General features: G+C 40.1%; 1 protein-coding gene across 1 annotated transcript in view; it reads left to right on the top strand.

The window, feature by feature from the left end:
• LOC119733245 overlaps nt 1-23,363 on the top strand; it is a gene marked incomplete at its 3' end in the record, with an annotated part of 64,374 nt that extends 41,011 nt beyond the window's left edge. The window contains exons 18-34 of the mRNA XM_038206832.1: nt 1,817-1,962; nt 3,442-3,624; nt 4,898-5,050; nt 7,697-7,839; nt 8,487-8,557; nt 8,970-9,133; nt 9,821-9,987; nt 12,071-12,251; nt 13,587-13,739; nt 14,513-14,770; nt 16,461-16,629; nt 17,085-17,263; nt 18,530-18,668; nt 20,492-20,701; nt 20,859-20,925; nt 22,455-22,618; nt 23,275-23,363. Coding sequence (XP_038062760.1) covers nt 1,817-1,962; nt 3,442-3,624; nt 4,898-5,050; nt 7,697-7,839; nt 8,487-8,557; nt 8,970-9,133; nt 9,821-9,987; nt 12,071-12,251; nt 13,587-13,739; nt 14,513-14,770; nt 16,461-16,629; nt 17,085-17,263; nt 18,530-18,668; nt 20,492-20,701; nt 20,859-20,925; nt 22,455-22,618; nt 23,275-23,363 — 2,636 coding nt within the window. The remainder of the gene's footprint in view (nt 1-1,816; nt 1,963-3,441; nt 3,625-4,897; nt 5,051-7,696; nt 7,840-8,486; nt 8,558-8,969; nt 9,134-9,820; nt 9,988-12,070; nt 12,252-13,586; nt 13,740-14,512; nt 14,771-16,460; nt 16,630-17,084; nt 17,264-18,529; nt 18,669-20,491; nt 20,702-20,858; nt 20,926-22,454; nt 22,619-23,274) is intronic.
• Nucleotides 23,364-25,163: the final 1,800 nt, after the last annotated feature.

Below are 25,163 nucleotides of genomic sequence, written 5' to 3'. Positions count from 1 at the left end.
TACATCATGACTTCGATCAAGGTTAAGCGTAAGGGGCTGTCCCTCACAACAAATCCTGCAGTACCTCTCCAGTAGGCAGCAAGACAAGATGTCACAGCGGAAGATAACGACTTCTTCAAGGTGTAACATCACCTTCCAGATAAATCAAACCAAACGGCTCTTTTCAGAGCCACCACATTTTCAAAAAGATTTGAATCCCGACTCGAATAAAAATAATGAACTCCCACCCTATTACCCGGAGCAAATAAAAATAATCCCCCTCCCCCAAATAGAACCCCTTATAAAAAATTGGAAATTAAATAAAATATAATTTACCCTCTCCCTCCCCGGCACAGATTTGATTTGATTTAAAAAAAAAAATGTAAGGTTAAACAAAAATTACAAAAAACCCCATTACAAATCCAAAATGAAATAAACAATCTTAGACTATCCCAAAATTCTCCAAAACGTAATTTCATTTTAAAATTATTCACGACCTCCCATAAATTACTCCCCCCTCCCAAAAAAATATTTTCTTAAATTATTTATTAAATTATAATCAAAACTTTGCCTTTGCACCAGCACAAAATACGTTAAGCTATTTTGTAACTTTTAAAAAAGGAACCTGCTGGGACGATAAGAAACTGATCACCATCAACGCTGGACATTATGCATACATATGCAAAGCTATGAATAAATGAACTGGTGCACGCCAATGAGTTCGTCCGCTTGCGTGACGTTGAAATCGTCAGACGTTAATATCCAATCACGATGTAAGATTATGACATCATCACTCATTAGGACGCTGACTCATGAGGGCGCTCTACCAATTTGTAAAATTTACTCAGATCACGGACGGACCGTAAAATCTGGAACGTAAATGGCAAAGGTTTCTCGGCCATGTGCTTGAAAACGCTTATCACATTGTCACATTGAAATCTGCAAGACGAAAGGACAATACAATTTAAATGTCTCTCCATGACACAATTTGTGCTGGAGAGATTACTTACTTTGAACATCGAAGTGATCCAGGTGGTGCGCCGTTGACTTCCTCATCGATGATCAAGCAATGAAACGTCAGATCTTCGTAATGTTTATTTTATTTTATTTTCGTACATTAAACATATTTTTTTTCACTTGACACAATGATACATTTTAAACATTATTTTTTATTTGACAAATGACACATAGAGAGCATGTTCTTAATTGCTTTCATTTTCAAACAGAAAAAGTCATTTGGTACATTACGTACGTTCACAAGCGTGCACAATAGGGCCAATTCAAGGTGAACAATGGACGGGAAACATTACGAAATTCGGATACAACGAACATTTTGGCCGGTCCCGTGGTTTAATAACGGGAGCCGACTGTAGTAGTTTGTTTTAGTTCAGCGAGTTGAAACGATGCACGTTCGCTCGCGGTTGCTATAATTCATCAGTTGAGTGCGTGACATCCCGTCGCTGCAATCGGCTGAATGAGAACATGTTCTGGCTGCTGATTTCGGGTGCAATTCAAAACACGACTCGGCAACTTTTGATTTAAAATTGAGATCCTAGAATATTGTTTCCGCGGAATATACAGCATTCAGTGAGCTGAAACTTCATCAGATTAGTTGTTCAGTATTCTTCTTTAAATTTTGAGCACGTTTGTTGCTTCAAACCAACATAATGCACAAATTACAAATGATGGACGCTACAATCGGTCACAAGTCACTAAAATTTGTTATTTGACGTGTGAGTGACATAATTACAGAGGTATGATGTCAATTGTGTTTTACGAAAACATAAGCCTTGTACAAAACAAATGAAAACTTGACTTTTCTGTTTGTGTCTGACAGCTCCACTGAGTGGTCACCTGAGCGTGGATCTATTTGACGAGGCTTATGCCACAGTTGTCGTTGGGCTTGTTGGGTTTTCAATGGACATTGCCCGGGCTCGATTCTGCTTCAATGGCTACATTGATTATAACCTCAACATACTGCAGGTACATTTATCTTTGTCGTATCTTTTGTATCACATTGTCACATATTTTAGATGGATTGGCAACATTCATGGTGGTTAAGTTTGTGATTGGACCATAGTGCAACTTACTTATTTTGCTGACTTCATTCAAACCTCCAAATCTCATTTACATGTATGATAGCATTACCTATACCTAAAACTTAAATGTCCACGTGTCACAAAAAGTTACCGAAACAGCCCTGTGTTTGTCCACAAACATAATAATAATAATAAAATAAAAATATTCTTATATAGCGCCAAATCCTTCAAAAAGACGTTCAAGGCGCTTAACTCTTTCGCTAAGGAATTTAATTTACCTTTTTCGTCCCAACTGGACGTAATTCAAAGCTGAAAATTCCGCCGAGCGTCGATGTGGGCGCCGCCATCTTTGAATGTATCTCCGTAAACAAACTGCTCACAATAACAAAAAGCGCACCCCGGCCAGACGGAGAGCCGCTGGCAGCGGCTCGAACTAGGGTCAGAGGTTATACGATATAAATTATGTAGATATTGGCCACGTCATGGGGATACCCTGTTTATTCATAGCGACGCAACCGAGCCGCTGCCAGCGGCTTTCAGTACGACCTGTACAATTTGTATGGGCCGCTGTCAGCGGCTCGCCGTAGCGAAAGAGTTAACAATCATTAACAAAACAAAAAACAAAAAACCAAAATTTAATCACAAATATGAAAAACCTTTAGAAATTACATATTGTTACACTAATATTATTAATAATCAAATAATATAACTACAAGCACATTAGCATTAAAACCTAAGAACAAAACTAATCAAGCAAAAGATACGTGTTAAGGAAAAAATGGCATATGAAGGACCTATAGATTAATGTAATGAATGATAAAAAGACAATAAAAATTTAAGAAGGTGACAAGTACAATGTATAACAAGACCATTATTTAAGACAATGTATAACAAGAACATAGTCTAGTTGTCCTTTTTTTCGTTGCACGACTGTTGCACGCGTTTATAAATTCAGTCAAATCAATGGGCGATAAGACGCAAGACTTCGTCGCATAAATGTTCACATCCGAATTGTTTTCTTAACCCTTACCCTACTTGACCCTCCAACGCATGCCAATATGTGCCTCAAGAAAATCTCCTATGTTTTTTGCATGGCCCTCCAATATCTGCGATGTCATTTCAAGGGTAACTGGACAGGCACTCCAATACATGCCACAGAGAACAATGAGAGTCCTCTGATAACAAAGTGAGTGCCCCCAGCTGGTCAGTATCAGGCACCCTCCAGGGCCTCCAACTCCTGCCAATTGGAGCCTTCACTGTCAAGATAGTTTATCTGCCAATATACTGCAGCTGGAGGGCATTGGCATAACCAACTGACATGCAGTAAACTACCCTCAGAGAGTAAGGGTTAATAAACAAAATAAATAAATACGTTATATGTTTGGCCATAATGTCATCTGATGCTATGTATTGTTTCAATCAGGAGTTTGGCGTGGAGCGCATTAGTGACTTTGTCAAAGCATACGATCTCATCGTTGGGCAAGTAATTGGAAACATCCGTAGGGCAGTGGACATTGTTGTTGGTCTCTTCAACGGTGACATAAGCATCTCTCAGCTATTTGACGACTTTGTTCAAGCTCTGGAGAACATCCCCAGTAGCATTACTGTAAGTATGCAATGTAAGACATAGTTGGCAGGCTGTATTACAATGTAATACACTTAAAACATATTTTGTGAAAAAAAGCAGTTCAGAATTCCAGCTTTTGTTTCATAGCATTCTAAGACAGTTTAGTGGGGCTGCTAGACACATAAATTATTTGCCTTGCAGAAAAAAGAGTTACCAACCAAAATGCCCTGCAAAGTTGAGTGCATATTATGGATTGTCAGCTATTTCTTGCTTAGCATATCAATCCGCTAAGCCTGAAATAGAGCCCTGATATGACATAACGTGTCATATTCATATATTTACTTGTGACAGGTTCTCAGCTCATTGGCTAAGCATGTAATTTTACTAGGCAGCTGTAGATTAAAGGTACAGTCCATCATTTGCAGCTATCCAAAAAGTAACTGACGTAATAATTGTTGAAAAGCATACTTGGTTTAAAGATGGCAATGGGACTAAACTCCCTGTGAAATTTTTCTTTCTGGCAAGCTGTCGTTTTCCAATGATAAAGACGCATCGTTGGAAATTTCCGTCAGTAGTTCATTTTTCTATTCGGCGAAGCGCGCGCAAGCCTTGACAGAACGACATTGCTTTAATTCGTGCATGCCATCGCGTAGCTGTAATCGGCTCAGTGAGAACGCTGAATTCAGGCCCAATTCAAAACATGACTCAGCAACTTTTGATTTGAAATCGAGATCCTAGAATATTTTCTCAGAATATACAGTATTCACCAAGCGAAAACTTCATCAGGTTTGTTGTTCAGCACCCGTCTTTAGATTTTGGGCACTTTTGTTGCTTCAAACGAACAAAATGCACAAGTTACAAATGATGGACGCTACCTTAAATTGCATGGGTCCTTACACCTGTTTCAGATTGGCATCTGGAGTTGTGTCTAGCATTAGGAGCTACATGTACTCGGCGGTTGGCCAAAATAGATTTTCGATTGACTTATCTGAGGAATCAGTCCGAAGAACTGCAACAGTTGATTCACTTAGAAGCTCCAACCTGTTTCATTGTCAAAGAGTTCTTATAAAAATTTGGTTTGGCAGAACTCTGGAACGCAAGTCTTAAACAGGTGGGATCTCAATGGAAATAAGCCTCTGCAATTGGCTTTCTGGGCTATACCAGATGAAATCAACTGCTCTTTGTTTCTTATATTTGACTGTTGTTGGTTTCATCTGAATAAAATAACAATAATAAAAGAGGTGTTAATTGACTTACACTGCTTATGAGGATTGTCTTGTAACGTTTTGAATGATTTATGTCCCGTACATAGAACGTGAGATCTGTGGCTACCAAGGCTGTGTCCAGACTGTCTCAGTTTGATCCTGATCAGCTACCACCGTCCTTCAGAGGTGTCATTAATGTGGTCAACAAGGCTACTCAGTTATTCAGTGATATCAAGACAGATGTCATGGAATTCTACCAGGTCTTTATGAAAAGTTGTAGTTGTGTCCATCACAAAGTCCCTCACAAGTCTTGTCTCAAGTCAAATCAAACGCCGATCACAAACCAAATCACAAGTCATTCACAAGTAAGATAACAAGTGACAGGGGAGGAACAATGACAAAGGAATGCCTTGGCAACCATTCAGTGAAATACCAATGTAGCTTGACTGCGGGCTTGATGACTTGTGATGAACTTTGATGGATTGTGTGGACTTGACCTAAACCCAGATGATAATAATTATCTTCAAGTAGACTTGAATCCTCGATCCTGATTGGTCGATCCATGGCAACAAGCCGTGCTATATTTAAACCATGAAGCACGGCCATGGTCCGAACTGCACTCCGCGTATTGCGCTATTCCAAGATGCGCGCGCCATTCCGTACAACACGCACGTGTTTTAAAATAACCGCTGAAAAGTTCCTGTACAGCATGCGTGTTCCATCTTTACTGTGCGTCAAGTTTGCTTGAAGATAATTTCGTTGTCCCACTCGCAGTCGTGGAACATGGCAAAATGTAGTGCGTCTGTGTCCCAGATACCACTCGGCCTTCGCCCTTTTGGTATGTGGGGCACAGAGGCACTACATTATTCCGTGCTCCACTCGCACTCACGGAATAACTAATATTAACTTAAAGCGAACTTGAATCGTGCTATTCCTGCTGCACAGATATGTAATACGATAACCACTGTCTACAGCGTTCCATCTTTTCTGTGTCTGAGTTTGCTTGAAGTCATTCGAAGAACGCAAGTGGAATGTAGAATAATATAGTGCATTTGCATTCAATTTGCCACAAGGCAAAAGGCTGAATGGTATATGATTATACAAATATTGAGTGGTTCAGTGTGGAATGGGAGGAATATTATTGCAAGGTAAAATCTGGACTTTTCCATTTCACGAGGCGAAGCCGAGTGAACTGGAAAAGTCCACATTTTACCGAGCAATAATATTCCTCCCATTTCACAATTTAAAGCCACTCAATATTTGTGTTATATAACTGACGTATAGATCCTTGTCATTTGATATATTTGAACTTTTTTTCAATACGAAACTGGAGGAAAATTTATTTCTCTCTTCCAAACCCCCCTTCACGAAAATGTTTGAACCCAACACTGTAGTGCTGGCTCTTTGGAACAGTACGCGCTACCAGCATGCATTTGCACACAAATACCGCATCATGATCCTAACTGTTGAATAGTATTTCCCATTCCCCATGGGCGGATAGTACTTTTTGAGCCGCGGCATGAATGGGAGCAATAACGAATGCCACGTGATGTGAGTTCCACCAATCAAATGACAAGGATCTGTATGTCGGTTATATAAACACAGATGTGCTACATAGTATTTTAAAGAAACAATTAAGGTCCTGTTACACACATTGATGATCAATTGACGTAAATTTTGGATCATCTGATCTGATGAAACAAGAAATGTCAGTCGTGAAGTTGCAAAGCAAACCAACTACTTGTCACATTGATAGCAAACAATATGTTGTGTATTCAGGGCAATATTTAGCCAGGACATTGTGGGAAAATCATTGATACATGTGCATCTCTTATCAAAGGACTTAAACTGCATCTAAAGGAGTATCTAGAAGCTCCAAAATTGGTCTGCACCCGATTTCACCAAACTCTTCGTAACTTACGATGCATCGCAGCGCTGCGACGCGTCGTAACTTTCAGATGCGTCGCAGCTGCGACGCGTCCTGCGATCCATTTCACTAAACACGTCGTAAGTGCGACGCGTCGTAGGTCTATTTATAGCACAACTCGGTGACTGTTTTATGTCTTTAGTCAGCGTACAGTAAATAGTCGTCTGATATTCAACAAAGAGTCGTCGGATCTCAGCTCGAAATTTGTTAAAACGTAAAACAAAATGGCGGCTGTGCGATGCAATTTTGAAGAAAAACAAGCTCTCATTGGACTGTATAGCTTCTTTGAAATTTCAACTCTAATATTCCGGTCTTATTCATAATTATTCAATGAATTTTCTTTTTACAACTTTACACATATTGCCTCGGTATTATAATCTCGTTAATGTAATGTTTGTGGCATAAAACTGGCTTAGAAATGATTCTTCTTATTTTGCGATGACCACTAGACACATCGTAACTTGCGACGTGTTTTAAGCCGTTGTCAAGGAACTTACGACGCGTTCAACACATCGCAACTTTCGTGAAGTGGAAGATACGACGCGTCGCAAGTTGCGACGTGTTACACGTCGTAACTCGAGTTGCGACGCGTCGCAGCGCTTCGTGAAATCGGGTGCTGGTCTTTTTGCTAAAGAGATTGTATTTGTTGGTTTATGAAGGATCAATTTCACTTGTTAACCAGTTTGCGCCGGAGGCCGTGTATACAGGCAAAAGTTTTGCGGTATTTGGAACGGATGACAGATAAACACGCTGGGAGCGAAGCCGGAAGTATCTGTCAGTGACCCGAGGCCACACTGCGAGGTCAGAAATACGAGTGTGCTGCCCGAGGGTGATGGCTTCAACTCGCCTGGCTTGAGCTCGAGTGAAAAGTAATCCTGCGCCTTGTTCCGTTCTTGTCAAAATAATCCCGGCGTGAACTAGTTAATGCAATATAAGGAGTAGAGGTAATGGATCTTGACATGGATTTGTATCTGTACAGGCCGTCAATGAAGCCATCACAGTCACGTTGCCCTGGGCAGCAGAGCAGATCTGGAAGTCTATTACTACAATTGGAGATGCCATTGCAAATCTACTCAAGTCACCACTGAAAACCATCGGAGACATCTTTAAAGGAGTCCTCAAGTGAGTTTGCAGTCTTTTTTTTCCCTTACTGGTGTAAATTGTATAAGTACTGCTGTGCACTGGCTGGTGACTGCTAAGACCTTTCACAAAATTGCAGGTATTGCAAAGCATTTTGGGTACGTCACTTTCTGTGAACAACATCCGTGCATTTTGTGAGCAACGGTTATGTGCACCAGGAACGTGCTGACCCTGGGTATACAGTCCTACCCTCATAAGAAGAGCACTGTTAATGCAACATCCCGCTTATAACAAGCAAAATGTTAGGTCCCAAGCCTCTGTTTTTCTATTTTTTCCATACTGTTTACACAAGGTACCTGTTATAACAAGGTAATTTGTGAAGTCCCAAGGACCTTGTTATAAAGGTGTTCCACTGTATACAGAGTTGGTCACGTCACAAGGTGAAGCTGCAAAATAAACTCTGTACTGATGACGTTTTGCTTTTTTTTCACTTGTGCTTTTCTACGGGAGCCTGGTGGGGACGACGGTTTCATAGCCCGTAGAAAATCGCACACATAAACAAAGTGTGATGTCATCAGAACAAGGGTTTATTCTCCCACATTCCCACTATTAAATGAACAGGCATCTTTATTGATATCTATAATTATAGGCAGATCATCCAATTTTGAATGTTCTTCCTTATTTCATAGCATCAAGACTGCAGTTACTGAAATCATCAATGCCATGAAAGAGGTGGAAGAAGCCAACTTTTTCAAGGAAGGTGAGACAGACTTATCACTGAAATTAGTTCATTTCCAAAGCACAGGTCCAGGCATGCCTGATTTCGTGTTGGACAGTCGACATACCGATGGTAAGATGGTAAGCAGTCAGAGAGGGTACACTGATTGAAGTCTCCAAGGATTAATTTTGCTGCATCAGGTGTCTGCTGAAGGTGGCATGCTAAGGCACTCCTTGGTGTGCCACTGATGTCAGAAACACATGTTACCCAACCCAGCAAAATGATTCAAAAGTCCTCGTTGCATTTACAGAGTTAGCACCCTTTCTACGTTAAGACTTACTCTGTGGGAGCTGGTCAGATATAAACGTTGCAATTTAAAAAAAAAAAAAAAAAAAAAAAAACCAAGGCAAAAGCAAGGACCATAATCATTCCATGCATTCCATCTGCTTTCCAGGTCAGAGACCCTACTGGTTTGATCTGCCCAAGGTCATCGGTGATATGCTCAAAGAATTAAAGGAGCATCTCGGCAACATCAGACGAGATCTTAGAGTTTGGGTGGATGAGATTGTGGGTTCCTCAGATCCCATCAAGAAGCTGACAGGGGGAGCAGTGGATTCGGTAAGGGTAGTAACTCTCAGGATGCATGAAAAGAAGAATAATTTACTTCTCGGCAAGAGCAATATTCCTTTTTTGACAAGAGAGTTACATTTGGACATTTTTAATAATTGAAATTAGAAAACACATGAAATGCCAAATTTAAAATACCAAAGTAAATCATAAAACACTCGCATATTTCTAACTGAAAAATCCTTATTTTTTTATTAGTCCAGTCACATGCTGATATAACAAGTTCTGCCAAAACAAACAATTGGCTACAATGGTCATCCAATTTGCATCCCAAATTGTTATGTATTTTATCTACCATTAATTAATAATGTCTGATGATCGATACTCAAATTTTTTTCACCAAATTCCGTAGTATTTTTCAAGTTGCTTCAATTCTACAAGCAAGGATGTGTAATTTTTTTATGTTGGATTATTCAACAACCATATTTTATGTGTGGTCAAAACTAAGGTCACGACGATCAGTTCTGCCACAAGAGCAACAGTTTGTTCCTGAGTGATGAAGAGATACAATTGTAGCAAGGTGTCCAGCTGACGGACACAAGAACTAAGATCCCTTGGCTTGGTTTGAACTCAAATTTCAAACAGTCTACACACACTCCACAATTGTCTTCCTGGCCGATCCAATCTCTGTCATTTCAGTCTTCTGTTTCACATTAAGTTTTTCTCTCACCACTATAGCGCACATTGAGGAGGCGAGTCCAAGATGAGATTGAGTCCATCTTCCAAGATTTGATGGAACCCATACAGCCCATCGTGAATCTCCTACAACCATTCTTTGAGCTGTACGACCTTGTGTTCAGTACTGTTGATGCTGTCAAAGAAGCCTATCAAACACTGAAGGAAGGGTGAGTGTGTGTGGACGTACAACTCAACACTCAAGATTACTAAGCACCAAAATGAACGTGATGAATGTTTCTTTTAACTGCTTCTTGGTTGAGTTTGCTGAGCAAGAAGTTTGCTGAGCAATATTTTCTGCTTACTGACTCCACTAAATTAGGCCCAGATCATTCATTCAACATATTATCTTCAAGTAAACTTGAATCCTCGATCCTGATTGGTCGATCCATGGCAACAAGCTGTGCTACATATAACGATGTAGCACGGCCTCGGCCATACCGCACTCCGCATATTGCGCTTTTCTAAGATGCGAGCACCATTCCGTACAACACGCACGTGCAATAGAATAACCGCTGAAAAGTTTGTGTACAGCTTGCGCGTGCCATCTTTACTGTGCGTCAAGTTTGCTTGAAGATAAATTCGTTATCACGCTTGCGTTCGTGGAATACGAAAAATGTAGTGCGTCCGTGTCCCACATTCTTCGGCCTCGTGGTATGTGGGACACAGACGCACTACATTATTCCGTGTTCCACTCGCTCGCGGGATAACTAATACTGCGATGTTACGCCACATGTACTGGGTTGTAGTTTTATCAATCACAGGACAACTGCATGTCACTAACAAGTCAGATAAATAGTGTCTTTAGTAAACAGTTCACTTGAGTAGCTTGTGACTTGACTTGAGAGTGGGTGACTTGTGATTGTGAGGACTTGTCTACAAACTCCTGAATGTGCCTATGATTGGGTGCATCATAATGAAAAGTAGCGCGCATCTGCTCAACCGGAAATGTCCACACAAGCTTTAACGTGGGGAAATGACCACAAAGATAGCACATTTTTTTACACTAAATTCCTTGTATCTTCAGAACGGACAGTCGCACAAATCTGGGGGTTGCAGATTATGAAAATTCATTCTTCTGGCTTTAAGTCTATCTATGTCTGGCTTGGAAACGCAGAAAAACCACTGATAATTTTTTTAATGAAAATGTGGGTTATGAGGCAATTGCCTATGGAGCGGAACAGAAAATGACCGTTTGTGACAGACCTTTGAGAACCCAATGTCAGAGCACACTGGGGGTAGCGGTTTTGTAAAGAGGATGAATTTCTCTCTAGAGGTCAGTTGTGTGAGTGCACGTGGCCAGCGTGTCGCATGTGGCATGCAAACCGCTAGGTCAATTGGGCAAGCCATGGAGCTGTCTCACACACGTTGATCTTTTGCGCGTTTGGGCCCCAAACTTTTCATTGTGTCCTATCACATAAACATAGATGAAAGATGCACATATTCAAACATGTTTTTCTGTACATCACGTGAAGTTTAATTAAATGCATTCACTGTATGGCACTTGTACATGGGCTTTACTGAGACGTTCAGTGTTATAGATGTCTTTAATTGGTGTAAGGATCGGAATAAGGGCAATTTCATATACAGAGCGCCACCAAGAGTTTGCCACAGAGAGTCAACTGTAACATTTTAGTAGTAACATTTATTTCAATGATGTCATTCATTACAATAAATGTACAATCATGTATAAATTTCAAAGAAGTCAGTAGTAATATATGATAGTTATGTACACAGTGATTAGTAATAAAGTGTAAGATTAACTGAAAACATTTAGGTACAAGGTTAAGCAGAACGCTTTTGTGCCCTTACCTATGGACAAACATACAACCAAAGTACAGTAATAAAGGACCAACAAACACAACATGTTCAAGTTAAACACAATTGTTCAAGTTAACGGTCGACAAAACATGGCCGACTTGCCACGATATGAACGAATGTCTGTAGACAACTCGAGGTAATATGTTAAAGATCAGAGAATAGCGTTCTGCCGCCTTTAATTAAAAAACACCATCTTGATAAAAAGAAAAGAAAAGAAAAGATCAGACAGATCCTTGAATCATACACTTACGAAACTACTGACCGGAAAATATAACAACTTCAAGTATCCCGCGCTGCGAATTTGTCAACCATCTGCCACAATGCACTGCAAAAAATGAACTTTGGAATTTGGAATCGCCCGTATTGCCATAGCTTGGCTCTTGTGTGAAAGCCTGTTGCAAAACAAAGACATGATGTTTATTTTTGTTTCAGTTACCAAAAATCTCAAGCTCTTGTCATGAAACTGTTTGGGCCTAAGGCCCACGAGAGATTTCCTAGGAAATACCGAGAACCTGGCTCTGGGGAGTGTGCATCAGGAGGTTTCTACCCGACTGACTCGGCTGGACATTATGAGGATCAAGGTGTAGATCTGGAAATTTCAGCAGGAACAAAGGTGCGTATTTTATTCTGAATCACCAACATTTGCAAATTGAACCTTGCTGTCCTTGAGCAAACCACTTTACACTGTTGTTCCGTCAAGACAGAAGTGAATATGACCCTATATTGCATGTAGAAATTTATATGTGATATACCTTGCATTTTAAATGTTACTCTCTCGGTAAGTGATTACATGTTCTCTAGACACAGTGATTAAAATTCAATTCATAAATACCTAAGACAGTTTACCCATTCCTATTGGTCAAGAGCCTGTCATGTGGCTGGTCTTAAATTGTTGATTAAACACCGGCTGGCTAGTCTTAAACAATTTTCCAGTGGCACATGAAATTTTGACTCCTATGAAATCGGGTCCCTTTGTACCTTTTATTGGTTGAACATTCACAATCCTCAAGTAGGAATGCCCAATACTACCAATGAAACCGTATTTCATAGTCCTAAATTCACAGCTGCATTCTGCGAGCAGTACACGCAACACACACACCAATCTCCATATAAGGAGTTGTTTATGATTACTCATGAGAGGCACAAACGGTGTTTAATAAAACATGAAGTAAACTTGTTGAACAAAATCGTTTGAAATTTATAATTTTTTACTTGTTTTGACTGTTTGACCAAAAAGGTATTTATGAATGGGAATAAATATGTGCTTTGCCGGTACCAAACACTATTTTTTAAGACCAGTTTGGAGACTGGACGCTTATAATGACCCTTGCCTTTGGCAATTATCAGTGTCCAGCCCCCAAACTGGTATTAAACACAGTGATTAAAACTGGCCAAGCACACATTTATTCCTCATAGATCTCTCTCGTAGGACGCCATCTTCGTAGGAAAATTACAACTGCGTATTCAACACCATCGGGTGCGTGTGCGCGCAGTGTGCAAAATGTTCTAAACACGCGCGCTTGTTGCTCGACATTTTTTTGAAATACGGCGCAGCCGATGCACGTCACACAAATTTTACACCCAAAATGCAGATGCAGGTGACAATCTGTAGGAAGTGACGTTATCTGAGAGAGACCTATTCAAACCCAGTTGGCGACATTGCTGCACAGAATAACAGCTAATTATCAGCTTTGTGCATTGTCTAGTTTTTCATTAGTTACTTGTATCTATTTGTTGTGTTGTCTTTCAAAAGACCTTTATTCCTAGTAACTGCAAAAGCAAGTATCCTGGCACCCTTAAAATTGTAAAAAATAGTAATCAAGAAAACATGACAATAAAAATGATACGTTACTATAGTAAAAGGAGGTATATACAGTCTTTCATTTTCCATTCCCAGAGTTATCTCAATTTTTTTGATGTCCAAATACTTTGTTGGTTTTTGTTTTAGTTGGTGGCACCATTTTCAGGCGTCCTATTCAAGAGTGCCGGTAAACCCAACCAGGTTACTCTGGTAGCTGGTGGTGGGGCCTTCCGAAACATCAAGATCTTCATTGACAACATCAAGCCCAATCGCACCATCTCTGAAACTGAGGGAGTGAATGTAAGTAGAAAAGAGACTTGATTTGGTACACGGGTTGTCGTTGGTGGGCTCTCATTTTGGATGGAATCATTTCAGTCATTTTTGTCAGTGACAGGTCACCATGCAATGAGCTTAAAGTTGCAAGTTGTAACTATGCAGTTAAAGGGGGCAAAGGCACAATTCAAAGGGTTGGCCTATTTTCTTCGTTTTTAGGTGAACCTCAATCCAAGATTCCTCCTATACCTTTCCCTTAGTTTTGTTATTGTATTATAGAAAACCTTTTTTTAATCCATTTTTGTGTCGCCTAAACAAAGTTTTGGGGGACACTTACCAGTCCTAAATTCTATATCCCGGTTTCCCTGTCTAACCGTATCTCTGTATGTATGTTAAAGTTTAGAAGTTTTTGAAAAAAATGTTTTCACTTCTACGTGCTTTCATTGATGTTGATGAATCTAGGATGCAGTGACCTTTGGATGGGAAGACACAATTCGTCAACAGATTACTGAGGTCAAAGGTCATGTAGGAGTCATTAGAGGTCATTGTTGGAATGTGCTTCAAATGTTTCTTTGTCTACAGAATTTGATGGATTTTCATGCAACTTGGACAGAGGGATCCTTGGGTGGGGTTCATGACAACTCAAAAAGTTACGTACCACTGGATGGTGCTTGTTCCTCAGAATTACAAATAGCTCACTTATCCAACATTAAATTCATTTTGTGGTGACAAGCCGCACGTTTTGTTTATGATCTCTTTGTAATCTCTTCATTCTGGTCTATAATCTGTCCATCCACAAGGTGATAGCTGGTACCGTCATGGGTACAGTCGGCAGGTCTACAACCTGCACACCACCCAACTACATCCACCTGTCCATGAAGAACTCTAAACCTAACCGCCTGGCAGCCATTCTAGACATCGCCCTGGATGATGATCCTTCAGCTTCTGATGAAGCTGCTAAAGAGGGCTATGTGGACCCTAGTCACTACCTTGCCAAGAGGCCCCTGGCGCTACCAAAATGGACTCAAGTCTGTGATGATTACAAGCTGGTATGGAAGGTAGGTCCTAGTAATGTTTTTTGTTATTTCTTTCTGGTAATGAAACCGAGGATTCCTCAAAAGTGCCCTAGGCACTGTAGCTTGAAAGCCTGAAGAAACCTGTAGAGAGAAGACAATGAGAAGAAATTACAGTTTTAGAGGTGGGAGGAAAAGCCCAGTGGAATATTCTGAGGAAAACCCACGGAATCAGGTAGGGACTGAAAACCCAATCCACATATTGGCCCAGGCAGGATTCGAACCCGGGTCACAGCAGTGGAAGGTGAGGAAAGTACCGCTACGCCAACCTGACTCTCTAATAACACTCAGTAATATAACACTCTAATCAAATACCGTCGTGTCCGTGCAACAAGGTCGTATCTCCTCAAATGGGCCGTATGTGAAACGCGAGTTGCAGAATGTCAAAAGGTTGTATCTCACACTTAAAATAACCCAGATGTACACACAAAGCCAATGAACGTTGCAATGTGACCTTGTTGCACAGAGTGTACTCGCGTGAGATATGACTTTGTTGCAGAATCGAGTTACGACCTTGTTGCACTGACGCGACCATACATAATCAATAATATTATTTGACCGTTAACCCCAAATCATTCAAATACCACTTTGCTGTGAGATCATCCTGCAGTCGATTTCACGAAACAGTGCATAGATTACGCCATGCATAGGACAACACATTTATTGCGCAGCTACGCAATAAACTTACAATCAATTTCGCGAAACATGGAGTAGCTGGGCAACGTTATAAATAATCTAATCATCTTGGACGAGAATAATAACAGCATTTACAATGGCTGTTTGTGTGTGATTTTGTTCTTGTTCTTTCATGTAACAGTCGTTGCATCACCTCCGCCCACCATTTTGAAAATAATTTTGTCCGACTTTCTTCGGAATCATGCGGCATCTCTAAATGCTCGGTCATGACTAAAATAGCAATTCATTTACTTGAAACACAAAGCTGTGAGGGTCTTGTATCAACCTTGATAAGTTGTGCAATAAAAGGTGCCATGATGATCGTGATTTGTTGGTAAAATAGGTCATTTTCAGTCACTACGCCACAACTAAAGCCACATAAAATGATTGCGCAAGTTACGACATAAGTTGTTTGCGCAAGTTGCGGACTTACGCACTATCAAACTTTTGTGAAATTGACCTATCTCCGTTTGCGAGTTGGCCATGCCCCTTAGACGCCCCTCTGGAATATTTGTACGCTAAGTTTTGTTTGTCTCAGTTGTTGCACTTATGCATCCGTTTGTATATCATGTAATGGGCCAATTTTCACAAGCTGCGTACACGCGATTCTAACGCAATTCTACCGCGATAGGTTAGTTGTCATAACTGAAAGGTTGTGCAGCATGGATGTTGCGCAACTTTTGCAATCAATTGTGGCGCAAGTGGACTTATGCCATTGCGGCGTAAGTTTTGTGAAATCGCCTGCTGAGTCAACATTTTCAACAGTCTGTAACTTGCTGAGTAGCCTTATAATCCACCCATAGTGGGGAATCTTGTTAAATTTAGTGACTTTACCATCTGGACAAGGCGTTATATACCTCCATGTTCAGAAATCAATGGAAAACCCAGCATTCATTGTTTGGGGGGGGGGGGGGGGCTTGGAATGTGGGTTCCCGTTTATGTTTGACAAACTTAATAAAGACTGCATAATAAGAACCTACACTTGAATTTTGTTCCACAGGGAGAGACAGTGAAGGAAGGTACTTTGCTTGGACGCGATAATAAGGACGGAGAGACGAAGGACACCAGTCCAAAGCGCCAACCTCCCCCTGACACAACCACCGATAGACCTGACCCTAGCAAGAGACCACCACAGCGAACATCTTCTCTTAATCAAGCAATATCACCAGGTATACAGAACAACTTGTGAATAAGTCATGCTCTATTATATTTATACGGTGGAACACCGCTATAACGAACATTGTTCGTAATAGCGAATGTTCGGTACAGTGATTTTAAGTTGCTGGTGCTCCGGTACCCACTTTTCACCCTGCACACCCTGGTAGTTACTAAAAGACGACTTTGAACACATGCTGACTATTGAATTGTGTAATTACACAGTTTTTATGTGTACTACCTACAGCAATGGATGGCTTTCCCCATCTATTCCTTGGAGAAATGCTAGCCACTTGTCACTCTTCTGTTGTCATTATTCAACAACAATATTCGGTCCATTTTGTACACAAAAATCAGGAGCCAAGGATGATGTGTGAACAACATAAATCCCATTGTATCTATGTTTGATGACTACATGTTTATTTCTGTTGTTGTTATTATTTACAATCTCTTCACTATTGTTTTCAAGGCAACAGACAGCAGACCCAGGAAACACTTGGCCTTCCAGAGCCAAAAATAGGCTCGGGTTCTCCTTTCAAGAACTTCACTCTGAGGAATTTGAAGATTGGCTCCATTCTGGCATTTGCCCGTAAGATTGGACTGGAGAAAACAGCAGATGACTTACTGACAGTTGTCAAGACGATTGTTGTGAGTATGCTGGTCTAAAGCATTCATTCTTTGAGGATTATTGAGTAAAAAAAGATTCATTGGTTCACAATTTTTCAAAATAAATTTCAGGTATAAGGCAAAGCTGAGCACTTTCTTACGCACTCACAATGCAAATCTGTTCAAATGTGAATTTTGTATTTTTCATTAAAAATATCTTTGCTCCTGAATTCTAATATTGACCCACTAGTTACATAGTGCCATTACCATTGACAAATTGTGTATTTATATCATGGAGCTATATTAAAATACTAGAGCGCTAACTCCTCATTCTTGCGCGTAGAGGCGCTTTGAAACCATTCTGGGTGCAGACATTTTGAATTCATGTGTGTGTTTGTAGTTCAACACAATGAAATTAGATGGATTGAATTTTAGAAGTGTACTCTAAATGTAACGCGCAAGTAGAACTTACACAAAGAACTTAAACGCGTCATGGCGGTTCAAAAAACTTCACGGCAAAAAGCATCTGCAGCGGATACACGCACGCGTTGCACTGTTTGCGCAGAGCTCATTTGCTGATCGTGCGTTTTGGTTTTAACGGTATGGAATACAAATGCAGATATGCATATATAGCCGTACAAAAGCCGTACAAAATTTCGAGTTTTTCATAGGTTTGTGCAAAAATATGGATGCGCCCAGCAGGCATCACTTTGTACATAAGTCAGCGCTCAAGTAATTTATTATAGCTCTATGATTTATGTAGAGAAATGTATTTTTTCCCCCCATTCTTGATACTCCCAATATTGTAATCTGTTAACTTCATGACCATTATTATGGTGTCATCATAAATTAGCTAGGGCAGTAAGCTTTCCATTGTAATATTGAATGCATTAATATGCCTCTGGTCATGCACCACTGAGCAACATTGTCTTGAAAATGGTACTTGAAAACCTTCTTGGGACAGTTTTGGGTAAAACATTAAGAGCACATCTCAGACGTAAGACAATTCCATCAAAAGTTCAAGGGACATTTAACTTTACGGAAACATGAACAAAACAGAACTCCTGTTGATTGATAGCCACAATCATTCAGGATTCATATTATCACTTTGTGGGTTACCTTCTTTTTTTGGGGGGGGGGGGTACCCTGCATAATTCCATGATGAGAACTTGTCAAACACAGATCTGCTTAATTTTCCTCTCATTAGCGAATTCCATGTCTTGCAGTGGAAGTACATTGAACAATTTCACAGAGTAGCACAATGTATAACATGAAATTCCCAAATCTTGCTCTCTTGTAAACCTGCAGAAACTAGTGAGTGACAAGCCGTGCATTCTACCGGAGTCTTTGTCCAATGATATGTTGAGGATTGAGCTCCAGCAGCGCGGTCTCAGTTCACAGGGAGACAGGAAGACTCTACTCCAGCGATACAAACAACCCGAAGATCGTAAGTACAAGTTGCTCGTCTGTGTGGTTTAGGTTTGTTTGTCAGCAGTGTGTGTTGTACCTGAGGCTGTTTCATAGTTTTGAGAGTGCAAAGCAAGTTTTAATGTCATTAAACATTTGCAGCAAAATACACCAGAGTTAAAGGCACATGGGAACAAATTTGGTAATAGTCCGGACAGAAACCAACCGCAGGCACCATCCCCATATGAACAGAGATGGAGGGTACGAGCTGGGTCACGTGTACGACCGCCTCTTGTCGTGTGACCAAGCTTGGTCACGTGACGGGTCATGATAAGGTACTGATACGGACTGCAGCTGAATTCCGCCGTCACTGAACTTTGCATTTGTTATGTTTTTTTATTGAATTGAAAATCGAAATTTTTAGATCGAAAATTCAGGTGGGTGGGTCAAAAACATTAAAAAAAAAAAAAAAAAAAAAAAAAAATCGAAATTTAAAAACATCGAACATTTTGAATGGCCCCTTAGTTGTTTTGTACCCTTCTCGAGATTTCGAACAATTTTGTTGTTTAAACAGCACCAGTTGATAAAGACACCGTGATGGTGTCGCAAGCTCCTGATACGAGCTCTGTAATCAAAGTCTCAAAAAAGTATCTTTTTTGATATAATAATGGGACAGGAAACGAACTTTCATGCTCGACAAACCAACCGATTTGATGAGAAAAAAACATGCTCAAAGTGAAGGAAAGGCTGGTTATTCCACCTGATATGGTATCGTTGGGAAGAAACAAATTATCAGACTTGGGTTCAAGAAAAGTGTGCCTGTGGTGCTTTTAAAAAAGAGTTTTTTTTAATCGGAATCACTGGCAACGGAAACCATTTACGAGACCAAAATATAGTGCAAAGGTTTTCTGTCTTCTCAACATGTATAGTATCCATCCAGCTTTTACTTTAACATGTTAGTTGTTATGTACCCTTCTCAGGATTCGAACAATTTTGTTGTTTAAAAACCCCAAAGATTTCACAACATTTAATGATCCCTAGTACCTTTTAAATGTTTTCAACATTTGAAAATGTGCAGTGTGATCACTTCCAGTGATGTCATAATTTTGTGAACGTGTATGTATTGCTTTTGGTCCAAGTAATGGGCCCTTGGTAACTATGAATCATAATGATGAAGCCCCGATGGCACTTTTGTCAAAGTTCTTAGTCACACAAGCACGTGTGCTCTAACCTTACATTTTGTAAACTCTTTATGCCATGTGCTTTTACTTTAAAGAGGGTGTGGAATGCTCGAAGACATTTCCGTCATTAAGGTGTGATGAAATAAAAACGACTAATGTTTCTGTCATGAAATGAGTACAAAGGGTACTTTTGAGAGCTATTTTCAGGTCCTGTTTTGACCTGAACGTGCAATTTGTGTAAAAGTCGTGGTTGCGGGCAGCAAACAAAACACAGTAAATCGTGACGTAATAAACTGGACTCGTTTATGCTACTCTGCATCAGGAGTCCTGTTTATTACGTCACGATTTACTGTTTTTTGTTTGCTGCCCGCAACGACGACTTTTACACAAATTGCATGTTCGGGTCGAAACAGGCATGACAGGACTTGAAAAACAGCTCTCAAAAGTATCTTTTGTACTCATTTTATGACAGAAACAATAGTTGTTTTTATTTCATCACACCTTAGGCTACATATACCTGAAAAATGACGGAAATGTCTTCTAGCATTCACAACCTCTTTAACAGTTTTACAGTAGGCCTAGAGTGCAGTGTTTATAAATGATGTGTCTTTGTAAGTGCAAGGCAAGTTGTTGCAAATTCAACACCGTGATGGAAAAACTGTGATCGTTCCTATTTTTGCAGGCTGCCCCCTGCTACAAGTCTCCCTACCCAAGAATGTCTACTGTAAGATAGATGAAAGCTGCCTGGGCGTGGAGTGCTGTATGAACGTCAAACTCTTCATGGTATCTCTGGCCTTCAAGGCATTCATGCGCTTTGATCCTTGCGAGTTCCAGTTTGTACTCGGTGTCAACTCTTGGAACTACACCATTCAGATCCTGGATGTCGAATTTGGTAAGTCTATACTTTGGTTTAGTGTAAATTAACGAACTCCTGATTTTTATGCATTAGAAATTCGAAAAATTTGACTTTTTTAAGGTGAAGAAAAAACGTGAAAAAAAAGCTGATTTTGGAATTAAGTTATTAACAAACACTCTTGTTTTCTCCCCAGGCAAAGAATGGGACGTGCCAGTGCCCTTTGACATTCCATTTTTGGATGATATGGAGCTGCATCTTAGGTAGTAACCTTTTATCTTTTAATTCTTATTTTAAAGTTCAGAGTTATCATATTTAATTTATGCAAACTGTTCAACAGGTTGAGAACTATCATATTCAATTTATCTCAATTTAAAACTTTTCCATATTAGTTTAGAACTTAAACAGTTCAATAAGTTCAGAACTTTTATTGCGAATTTAAACACCACAGCGCCACCTTCGGCAACATGTGCAGTGACAGTGCAATGGTACTTCTAATCACAGTGCAATAGTACTTGTGCGCTGCGCGCCACGCGCGCGCCGTGTGTTGGTACGAATAATTCAATGACGGGGAATAATTCAACGATCCACCAATCAGATGACAATCAGATGACAGGGATTTATTCAGGTGTTGTATAATGTCTTGTATCCCTCGAAAAAAGTCATCCAATATTATTATTGTTATTTATATCAGGCTGACGTAATTCAAAAGACTTTCAGGAAACTGTCTTAATTTCTCAAATTTCATGGAATATTCTTCTCTTACCGAAGTAAATTTGGTGCCACTCTAAAATGCATTACACGTATGCCTTAGTGCTGCATGCTGCGTCCGTGTGCAGGCGCGACGGTACCGCGTGCTACGCTCTGTGGACTAGTTGACAACAGTGCTTGTGACGCTCTTGATCGTGCGGGAGCCAGCAAAAATGCCCGGATGAGGACAGTATGAAAAGCATATCAAATCCTTTGTGGTCAAAAGGACCCCATGTAAACTGGCCAAAGCGCACAGCCAGATGACCTTGGACACATAGAGATACGTGTAAGAGCTCCCTGGCTCTGTGTATATACGTACAGAAGCGCTGCCTAGCACGTGTACAATAAACAGACCCTACGCGCTGAGCCATTGAGCAACAGCAAATTTTATTGGAGTTTAGATGTACAATTCTTTAGTAAATGAATACACGCGAGCCTAAACCTTAACCAATCACAATAAGGGTTATATTGTTGGAAAGCTGACGAGACGAAGAAAAATGACTCAAGAGATCTAAACTCCCAGGTGGCGCTATTTATTGTTATGATGATGTTAATGGACCAGTTCTTGGCTTAACGCGTGGTTTACACACAAAACAGGGAGAATTTTGACTGAAAATGCAATGTTTAACATCAATTCGCGAATGAAAATCAGTGTTTTATTCAGTTTTTCTTTCATTTTCTGAAAGAGTACCGGTATATTGTTAGGGTCACACTGTAGTGAGATCTAAGGTATACCCTGTCTAATAATGAAGTGGTGGCGACAGATGTGAAAAAAGGCCCTTTTTTAATGATTTTTTCGCTGCGTTCTCTCATAGAGGTTGCACATAAAAACCGGCTCGGTGGGTTAGTTCCCCAAAGGAATTCATATGTAATATTGTCCTCACTCGGGTTCTTTACTGACATTGCAGTCATCCGGGTACTTGTTTTCGAAAGCATAGAATACGCTGATATATTTTTACCACTGGAAGCCTGATATAAATAATAATTTTGAATTAGTCCATTGTATATCCTGGCCTATCTCTGCCCTTAATATTCCCCGCAGGTACGGCATTGAGAAGAGCAGGACTCAGCTACTGGTCAGCATGTCTGTTGGTTTCTGCCCAGCGACTGGTGATGCAGATTGTTTGCCATTTATCCAAGTGTTGAAGGATTCTGCTATTGCTTTACCTATCTGTCATCCCAATGGTACCATCACGTGGCCAAACAGTAAGCATGAGGAACAACTATAACAGAACAATATTGAAGCAATCAAACCTAAAAAGTGTGCAAAAATTATGGTTAAAATGTAAGGGGTTGATATGCTGATTGTTAATGATCCAAGAAGTTACATGTTCATTTATATTGATTTATATTAAAAACTAACTATATACATTGTTTTTTAAAATGTAAACATTAATTTGGGAATTCCTAAAATAGTTCTGATGTATCTGCCCCTACGGAATTTTTCTCAAAACTAAGAATAGAAAAAAAGATACAAGCAAATTGAATTGTTCTCAAAAACTACAAATAGAACACAAAATACAAGCAAATGACAGTGCCAAAACCCAAACTCAATAACCCTAACCTCCCCAACTTCATCAAAATCCTTCCCCCCATTTTGGTGGATTTTTGGGGACTTGGTTTGGCAGGCCTGATTTGAATAAATATTGATGGAGTATGAAGGACTTGGGCCTGGAGGCCTAAAGCAAAGCATGCATTGGAAGCAGTGTGATTAATGGATTTTGGTGGACTTGCTCCAGTACTTGGTAAAAGACAGTAGGGAGTTAGGGTTAAGTGAATAAACAAAAAAAACCAAAAACAAGAACTGAAAATTAGAACCCTGAAATAGACCATAGTTCGAAAAAAATCTTGTCTGATTTTAGTTGACCTGGAGGAGTATTTCTCCCGCGCTGCCTTGAAGAATCTACTCAAGGAGACGGGCGAGGAGCTACTGAAGGCAGGCACTGAGGCTACATTGAAGTTTGTCCTGGAAGAGCTGGGCATACCAAAGGTAAGCTCAGACATAGGGGTGTATGTATATCGTTTTGCTGAAAGAACACTTAACCTGTTTTGTGATCCATGGACAGAACTTTAAAATGGTGGTTGTGTTGTGTTTAAAATTCCGTAACTTTGGTTCTTGTACTAAAAGAAAGCTTGTTAAGTGGGCTTTTATATCCTAGATCTTGAAAGTGCTACATGCAGAAATTCATTAAAAAAAAATGGTCCTGACTTTAAGTTCCCTTTTTTTTTTTGACTCGCCCTGTACAGTTATTGTCTGTTGTAAATATAGTCCGTAGGTTTTGTACCAACATTGGAAGCATATGCTTCAGGCGCCATTTGCAACCCTGGTGTGTAAAAATTAACATTGACTACATCAAAGCAGACAATGATTGTACACTGTCTGTGGAGTGTGTTGGTGTTGAGGTCTGTTCAAAAATCAAGTAACTACGTACTAGTCTGTTTGGAGGCTCCTGTTATTTCAGTTTCTGTGTTCTAGGAGCGTCATCATTGAAAAAACCACAAGAAACATTTGTCCATATGTAACCGGTGAAATATTTGAAACATATTTCAATCCAACAAGCACACATATGTTGGAAAAGTCCTGTGATTTGAAGAAAGTTTTACAGCGCTGGCTGCACTCAGCTGCCATGAGTCCACTGGGGAATAAAAACAGTACAGTTTCCATCTAAACTTGAAGATCCTGTGTTTCCCTGGTCACACAAAGATAGTGCGTTTGAAGTCTCCCCTGCTTGATCAATTCTTTGCATTAAATAATTCAGATCAATCTTTTATTGTTGCAAGTTGTACAAGTTACACCCATCATTATCCCTCCTAAGGAATTATTGGATGGTAAAGAGCCATGCCCAACGCCCACCAGTTTGAGTAAAATGCAGCTGATAGCTACACTGGAGGAGAGGCAACTTGCAACCACAGGAACGAGGATGGAGATGGAAGCCAGGCTATCGCAGGATGATAGAAGTAAGTAGAATAACTCAAGGAAGGCTGCATACAAATCTTGTGGCTAAGGATGCAGTTGTACAAGTGTCTATGGGAAATGGCTTCGGCCACTCCAAGAGACCATTATCATTTTGCGGCCATCTTGATTTTTCTCATTCACATCAACGTAACCAAAGCAAGCTGAAAGGAAAAATAGTCTGGTTCCTTTTTGCACAAAAAACCAGTATCATTCAGTACTGTTATTAGATACAGGGAACATGAATGAAATGGTGGCAACATGATAAAGGTCTATAGGCTTAAATTGGAAACCGTAGCCAAGTATTTTGGTCTTTTGCATCATTCAGAAAGTTATCAAAATCAGTTGTTAGGAACACCAGATGCTGTTTTAGGCATTGTTGTAGTCGAGTACTTTTTTCGGAGTACCAAGTACTGACAAGTACTTAGATTGCCGAGTACCATTCAAGTCCGAGTGCTTTGCCAACTGAGTACAAATACAGGTCTCAAGAGTACAGGTACTTGTACTTCAGAGTACGAGTACGAGTCCGAGTACTTGTACTTCCGAGTACAAGTACGAGTACTAGTCCAAGTACATTGTGCTTGAAGCCGAAAATTATGTTTGGATTACATGTGATGAAACTGTGGTGTGCGCACATATACAGCAAATGGGTCATTGTGCATAATTGGCCACTCAAGGCTAGCTGTTCATCCAGATAGAGCACAGAGGAAGTCGATTTCTTCGAAACCAATCATTTGAAAGCATTGATAAAATAAGTAGTGCGGCCGTGGTAAGTCAAGCCCGTACAATTGTTTTTTT

The sequence above is a fragment of the Patiria miniata genome, unplaced genomic scaffold (assembly GCF_015706575.1).
Source record: "Patiria miniata isolate m_02_andy unplaced genomic scaffold, ASM1570657v1 HiC_scaffold_1, whole genome shotgun sequence".
NCBI lineage: Eukaryota > Metazoa > Echinodermata > Asteroidea > Valvatida > Asterinidae > Patiria > Patiria miniata.
The sequence above is the reverse complement of the archived record's forward strand: the minus strand, read 5'-3'. Positions and strand labels throughout refer to the sequence as shown.